At 37.1% G+C, this 8,110-nt stretch overlaps 1 protein-coding gene across 1 annotated transcript; it reads right to left on the bottom strand.

Moving 5' to 3' along the window:
• Positions 1-358: 358 nt before the first annotated feature.
• LOC107822476 (eukaryotic translation initiation factor 3 subunit C) lies at positions 359-5,312 on the bottom strand. The gene is made up of 4 exons (XM_075234058.1): positions 5,159-5,312; positions 4,984-5,048; positions 2,129-3,934; positions 359-1,528 (listed from the first exon to the last, which is right to left on the bottom strand). The coding sequence occupies exons 2-4, from the start codon at positions 5,005-5,007 to the stop codon at positions 584-586; spliced, it is 2,775 nt and encodes a 924-aa protein (XP_075090159.1). The 5' UTR covers positions 5,008-5,048; positions 5,159-5,312; the 3' UTR covers positions 359-583.
• Positions 5,313-8,110: the final 2,798 nt, after the last annotated feature.

The raw sequence follows: 8,110 nt of genomic DNA, 5'->3' as shown, positions 1-8,110 counted from the left end.
TGATGTTGGGTAATGAACTATAAGTGTTGGTATGTGGCAAACATGTTTTTCATCATATCTATAAACTTGTAATATTTTGGATTTCAATAGATATTCATAAGAGATATTTTAAACTACTGTACAGTCACATTGGCCTCTGGCACAATCAGATTTGAATTTGCTTTATTACACTCATGAAATTATGGCTTAATCTGCACCACTCATATACAGGGAATTACGGTTTTCAGCCTCTGATTACTTCCTGAAAAAACAACTTTTTCCATGCCTGCTGCTAATGATACTTGTAGTGATACACCGAAGAATAAAAGAAGAAACAACTTTGAAGGTGACAAAATTCTAAGTTGTACGCACCACCAGCTAATAATCGATGTAGATTCAATTAAAAAAGAATGTACCCAACATAATATGTCATTAAATGAGTGAAGCAGTAAAGCATTTCCAAAGGATGCTAAAAAGTCGCTGAAAACAATGTAACACAATGAAACGTTGGGTTATGAAACAAAGAAAGCTATAAATTTTACTACAACCAGGACGTCAAAGTGCTCTGTGATTCTCTATTATGCAAAACTTTGTGCACAGCTCTCTAAGCGCGGACACCCCTGTTAAGATTAACCATGCGACCTGATCCATCCATCTGACTTCCCCTCACACCTCCACCACTCTGATATCTTGAGCCTTGACCACCGTAAGTCCCCCGCGCCTGATTAGTACGGTCCCTCGATGCTTGCCCAGAAGCTGATCTACCACCGACATATCCTGTTCGGCCACCACCGCCACCTTGTTTGCCTTGTGAGAAGGAGAAGTCCTGCCACTTACCAGCACCAGCAGCTGCAGAAGCATAATCTTGGCCGTCCCTGCGCCTCAGGGGAATGCCCTCCAATCCACCACCACCTATCCTTGATTCGGTTGCTCTTTCATTACTTTCTGCTAATACTGACAGCTTTTCCGTCAACTGGAATGCCAAAGCCTGCAGTCTTGTATGCTCAACATCGTGAAAGACCATGCATCGGGATGGTTGATCCCAGCTTGCATGAAGCTCCTCAGAAATCATCATTTTGCTCACGATGCTATGGATCTGTGAATCTGAAAGGTCAAACATCCCTGCAAGCTGATCCAAACTCAGAGAATTATAAGAAGAAGAATATGTGAAAAGATAGGTTCTCAATGCCTCTTCCTTTATTTTGTCTCTAAGCATCTCAAGAACACTATCCTTGTTGCGTAGCAGCCTCCACACGTCAAGGGAGTTGATAACATCAAAAGCCTTTTCAAAGTTTCCTTGCTTGAGGGCCCTTGTCGCTGCCATTACATGGTCCCTCACATTTTCAGGTGGGCCGGTGAAAGTTTGCCTCTCACTCACTTCAAGCAATCTCCGGAATGTCTTGCTAATAACCCTGCGCTTCATGTCATGGCTATTAGCTGCCATGTTTGGCACTTCAAGAAGCATTGCACATGTCAGATGGACGGCCTCAAGAAGCTCAAGATTTATATGCATATGATACGGCATCTGACGCCTCCTCTCCATCCGCTCCTAAAAGTGTCCAAAACATGCATAGTTTAGAAGCTTTGGTAAGAATCATAATGAAGAAATTTCACAAAAAAACCTACTCAGATAAATGAGTCAGTTGAAGGTGCAATCCGATATAAAATATATGATTATTTCAGTTACTATGAATTTGTTCTGACGAATTTGGTTAACTAATTGTCCATGTGTTCAATCAAGTGGTTAGTCCCTACTTTGGAAGTCAACTTTATACACTGCTAAAACTGATGGAATTAATTTAAGGTTCTGCGAAGTTCTTTAAATTTTACTATCACTGGTTTACTCCCGAGCATTCTCCAAAAGAACAAGTTCTGCTAGTTATGAAAACCATGAGGGAAACTTTTAGATACCCACTTAACTCATCAAGTAAACCAACAAATAAACTGATTTTTCTTTTCGAGTTTCAACTAGAACCCACTTTCTTGTTGAGCTGCGCCACACAAGCACTCTGAAACAGATACTAGCTACCACAATTATGAAGTACAATAAAGCAGCTAATCCCAAAACATAACGGAGGAACATAAGGGCACGTAATAAGAATAAATTTCTTGCATAAAAGAAGAAGAATGAAAATATCAGCAAAGAAACCTGTTCTGGGGTCTTCTCATGATATCGACTTTGGGAGACACCTTGCGCAAGTAACTCCTTCACCCGGCCGGCAGAATAGAGTTCAGCCAAGCAGCCATGCGCTTCTGCAACAAGTGCCGCCCTGAATGCACAGAGACCGAGCTGAGCCATGGCTCTGTTGAAAAGTATCTGAGTTGAAATGTCCATGTGCTGGATATTATCTTGCAAGTGACTCATCAATAACAAGTCACGGGATATTGAAAACTCATCCAAGATAGCATGGTGGTATATATCACAGAGCATTGCACGGGCCTTGGTTCGTTCATCCCCATATTTATATATGAGAGAAACGAGACTGTCCATCAATGTCCTGCTGTTCTCTTCAAAAGCAGGTTTCCTGGGCACAAGCTCTGGAGTTGCAACAAATGCAGTTGGACCTCTACTCTCCTCAACCACTTTGTTTTCTTCTACAGACTCTGCCTCTCCTTCTCCTTCCGTAAGCTCAGCCAACATCCTCATAGCATCATACACTCCTTGTGGTTTATAATAAATGAATTCAACCTGTTTCAGAGCCACTTTTGCAGCACCCTTGTAGTCTCCCGCACGTTCTAAATAATGTTGGACATTTTGAGCAAGAACCAAAAATAACGGCTCATCCCTCAGCCTCTCAACATACTCACGGGTATGTGGATCAATTACCTGCAAGCTCTTGAAAAATTCTACATCTATCCTTTCAACAAAGGCAACCAAGTTTCCCCAGATCCTTATCGTCCCCGAGTGGTCTGCTCCTTTCTGGGTCTCATTTTCATCTGGCTCCACCATGTCATCAACCACAATATTTGGGTATTGGGTCAAAACATCGAGGATGGTAAGCATATTCTGCACGCACTTTTTCCACACATTTATAGGCATGTGTCCACTGAGACTTGGATTAACGTCAAACTGGGCAGATACAACACTAAACAGAATTTCAAGCTTTTGTGCTGGAGTCTTGGCCACCTTGGTCAAGAAGGTGAGCTGTTCAACCAATTCAATCTTTCCAGTCCCCTTTCTACCCCTAGCAGCAACAATTTCCTTGAACTTCTTGTTGACTGTCTCCCATGTGATTTGACTTGGATCCTTGAACTGTTTATCCAAAAGTTTTTCTTTTTTGCTCAGCATCTTCTCCCACCCGGTACCGCTCTCAGTTGTCTCATCCCGACTTTCATCTTCGTCATCTTCCTCATCAGACGCAGCTGCAATCTTTGTTGGGTCCTCCTCAAACTCCTCTTCATCATCCTCTTCTTCCTCTTCTGACTCTTCATCATCACCAGCCTCATCCTCACTCTCGGGAGGATTTTCCCTGTACTTGTTAATCAACTCCTCATACTGCTTGTTATTCTTTTTCAGTTTCTGTTTCATCGAATTTAAGGCTTTAGCATTACTGCTACTCATCTTCTTCTTTGCCTCCTTATTGGCCAAAGCCTGACTCAAGAAATCCTCCAGCATCACTAGAGCTTTGATATAGAGATTTGGTGCTTTAACCGATTCTGTAATGCGCATGACCTTCTCCAGCTGCTTATTGATCTTATCAAAGCTCTCCTGCAAGCTGACCCAGTCATTAATCTTCATAGCATTCTTCATCTGATCAACGGTAGCAGACAATTCCTCAAAGCGCTTATCCTTAGCTGACCGGACAACTCGCTTCTGTCCATCTGACTCATCACTGTCGCTGTCACCAGCTGCAAGGTATCTTGACCCAGCCGCTGCAGCGGTAGTCTCAGCCGTCCCCTCATCATCCTCCTGCTCGTAATCACTCTCCTCTTCGTCCTCCGTTTCACTATCGCCCTGCAAATACCATAGTATGAATAAATTAAATAACACCTTCCCTAAACCCTTATACTTTATGCAGAATGAGCTATGCCCTACAGAGTGCCATATACAAAAACAAATCGCTCATTCACAGCAACTTAATTTTCTAGGCTCACTAAGCAATTCCTTCTGTACAGTTTAAGATTATATTTCACATCACACTGTTTACACAAACAAGTAAATTGCTTTTCAGCAGAATAGCTGGCGAACAGTGTGAACAAATACGCATTCTCGTGATTTGTATCCAAAGGTTAGTTAGACATTGAAAAATTGGATTCCGAAATTGCAAAACATAATTTTTGGATTGGATCAATACTTCAAATTGAATAAGTATGACTAAAGGATCTATGGATGAAGATAGAAAGTTGATCTCTAATCATAACTAAATCTTCAATTTTGTTATTTGTAAAGAAGTTGAAGCAAAAGACCTAGTAAATGATGACTCTTGTTTACTAGAGACGCCGTTTTAGCTCGGTGGAAACAAAATCCTTTTCCTCGGATCCCATGAAATAGAAATAGAGAACAAAATAACTAGAAAGGTTGTTAGAATCTCCCTCTTTCTACCAGGATCATCTACAAAGCTATTTGTAGATGCCTAACTCAAACCTTTGCGAACGCAAGTCAATGCACCAACTACACCTCAATCTCAAACCAATTGAGGTCAACTATATGAATCCTTTGTATCCATTCACTATGTTCCGGCACTTTTTACATCCAATTCAAAACATCCAGATGCAGGTACAATGACATAACAATATATTATGCCTCAACCAAAAGCTAGCTGGGGTCAGCTATATGAACCATCACTATCCATTTAGCTCTATTTAGATCTGATTCATTCCAAAATTCAATAATTTAGGATTATCTATCACTAGAGTTCTCATAAATTAATTAAAAAAATATCTCTATCAATAGTTACGAAAAATTAAATCTTTACCACTGTAAATTGGTGAATAGATTATTTTACTCATCCAAACACATTAAGAAAAAACTAAATCTTTAATTGTGGTGAAAAAATCATTTACCTGAGTCCAAAAACGGGACGCCATACTTCTTCAAAAAATTCTTCGAGAAACGGAGATAGAATGAGCTGCAATTACTCAAAATTAAAAAAAAAATCAGATTGAGAATAAATCAACAAATGAATTTGCTTCTTCAGCGGTTTTACAAACACCAATTTGAAGAAGAAAATATTCGAACCTGTAAGCTGGAACTGTTTGGTTTACAGAAAGCTTAGCGGAGACAGTAAAAACCCTAGAGAATGATAAGGGTTGGTCCGACTCGTCTTTTGGGCTTCTACGGGTTGGGAATATGAAGTCAAATCGAACAAGGCCACGACCCAATGTACTTCGTTTTTGGGATTTTTTATACGTAAAAGGTAAAATATATCCTTGTACTATCACAAAACGTTTAAATGTACCTCTCGTTATATTTTGAGTCCAAATATACTTATTTTATATTATATTTGTTCAAAGTGGATATTCAATCATATGTGGTACTGACATTTGATGAGGTGGATGTCACATGGCTTGCAACCTCAGCACCCCTAACTCATTTTACCCCTCCTTTCTATTTTTTTCCACTACTAAAATTTTCTTCCCCTCCATCACTATTGCCACCATTACTACTACCATAAAAAATATTATATTTCAAATTTAGTCTTATATATATATATATATATATATATATATATATATATATATATTAGGGGCACTGAGGTAGCATGCTACATGGTATCCGCCTTATCAAATATCAGTGTCACATAAGATTGGATGTCCATCTTGGACAAACTTAACAGAAGAGGGGAATATTTGAACCAATAGGGGAATATTTAAACCAATAGTATTATGACAGAGGTATATTTGGACCCAAAATATAACAAAGGGATATTTAAACCTTTTCTCATAGTACAAGGGTATATTTGGCCCTTTGCCATTTTTTCTATAAACTATATGAAACCTATTTACCTAAATTGTCCAAGTATTATAAATTAGGGAATTTACCAGCTATGTCAATTTATAAGTAGCTTATTACAAAAATTGGTCAATTCATAAAATATTACTAATATTAGCCAATTAGCTATTTGTAGCCAATTCTTTTTTATTTTTTTACCATTTTGTTAGTGTGTGTTATTAGAATAGATTGGATACATCTTAAGGAGTTTGAATCTCAATTTTGGACTGATTTGGTGGGGGTTTTGAGGTGGTTTGAATTGAAAATTCGAAATAGAAGACGAACATGAAAAAAATGATGTGTATCACATATGTATCTTATTTGTATTAAATGTGTATCACATGTATATTAATGTATACATGTTTGTGTGTGTAACAGAAGAATTTTTTGAACTCGATTTTAACTACGAATTTTGATACCAAATCAGTCCAAATCACCTCCAATCTTTCTTAAATTTTGTATATTGACTCATCTATATGTTTTCAATGAATTTCAACCATACCCATTGAAAAATGCTATTTTTGCTTATATTTTTGGAATCTTGTATTTTTTTTTGTATTTCATCACTTTTTTTGCTATCTCATCCATAAAATTTCCTTTCCGTCTTGCATCTAATGTTGCTTATCATGCTTAAAATATGAAAATAGATCTTTGTGTGTGGTTCTTAGAGAGAAAATAACCTTATTTGTTTGGGTTTTTAATCTTATATGTGATTGGCTAGTTTTGGTAAGTCTATGATTAATGACTAGAGGTTGGTAAGTTAGGACTTATTTGTGACATTTCTGTAAGATTCCCTATAATTACCCGTCATAAATATTTTTTCTCAACAAAAATTATAGAAGCGCCTAATATAGTGTATTTCCAGTTGTGGGCTTCTATAATTAGACGCGCGATTGAAGCGAGAGAATATTTTTCAGTTACAAATTGTATACGCTACAATCTACAACCAATATAATACGCAATTGACACCTAATTTTCTGCAGAATCCTTCTCTACCGATGATTTCCTCAGCTTTTCCATTAAAAACGCATCAAATTCAAAACAAAATGCTTTCAGAAAATACCGATTGCAAATGAATTTGAAGTATGATCAATCATCTCTGAACATATATCAGATTTCTAAACTTTTTATATTATTGCGAAAAAATATTTCTAGCTTGAATTTGGGGATACGACTGGATTACAATGTCAAAACTGGTGATAATAATTCAGCGCAATGGTCGGTGGGATAGCTTCGGGAGATATATAGATTTTGATATTGACAGAATTGTAATCAATGAAGATTCAAGTTATAGTGCGTTGAATGACGCAATTGCAGAACACCTATTGATAGATACTTCTGTAAAAATCATCGAGATGAAAATCTATTCTTGGGCTAGAGCGTTAATATAGCTTTTTTCTTTATATGGGGTAGGGCTTACAGAGTGAACGAATGGTGTCCTCCAATGGAAATTCACAACGATATGGGTGTGCGAGTGTATACGAAGACGAAAAAGGATAATAAAGATATAAGAATGTATCCAAAATGTATAACAGTAAATGATTTCGATTTGGAGTGGAGTTCGTTGAATGCTAGCGCAATTGCAAGTTTGAACTGTTTTTTTATTCTTGATTTTTTGTAAATTCAATAGTTCTACAAATTTACTACATGAGGTGTTATGAACTGTTAAAATCCAAATTTATGTGTCTAAAAATAATTGTAGTACAACTACTACACGGTAATTTATGATAAAAATTGTGGACAAAATAAATTATCTACAACAATACTACAATTTCAAAAATTATTCATAGTTCATTTACTGTGTAAAATTTTGTGACAAAAAAAATACAATTTCATACACAATTTTCATTCAAATATTAAACACCTGAATATACAGAAGTTTAAAGTACTATACTTTTAAATGAATGCAGGTGCTCCTGATTATGGTAATAGTAATCTGGTACAATTGTCAAGCAATTGTAACACATTCGGAGAAGTAACAGAAACAGTCCAAGTTGATTGATATGCCAGCATCCCCGACAATTGTGGAGTATGAAAGTATAATTATAACAAATCATACGCCCAAAAAATTGAAGTAGGGCAAGTTTACCAATGCAAGCAAATAATTGTCACTGCAATGAAGAACTATGTTGTCATAAATAAGTTCCAATTTAGGGTGAAAAGATCCAGTGCAAGAAGGTAAGAACACTTTATCTGTGA

This window comes from Nicotiana tabacum, chromosome 17 (genome assembly GCF_000715075.1).
Source record: "Nicotiana tabacum cultivar K326 chromosome 17, ASM71507v2, whole genome shotgun sequence".
NCBI lineage: Eukaryota > Viridiplantae > Streptophyta > Magnoliopsida > Solanales > Solanaceae > Nicotiana > Nicotiana tabacum.
Note: the sequence above shows the minus strand (reverse complement) of the source record. Positions and strands in the feature narration are given on the sequence as shown.

What these genes read in the sequence shown, in the direction of transcription:
- LOC107822476 (XM_075234058.1), bottom strand. Translation starts at nt 5,007, where the DNA reads ATGGCGTCCCGTTTTTGGACTCAG. An exon ending in CGTCCCGTTTTTGGACTCAG is followed by an intron (nt 3,935 to 4,983) that starts GTAAATGATTTT and finishes TGGTATTTGCAG; the next exon opens with GGCGATAGTGAAACGGAGGA. An exon ending in ATGAGAAGACCCCAGAACAG is followed by an intron (nt 1,529 to 2,128) that starts GTTTCTTTGCTG and finishes GGACACTTTTAG; the next exon opens with GAGCGGATGGAGAGGAGGCG.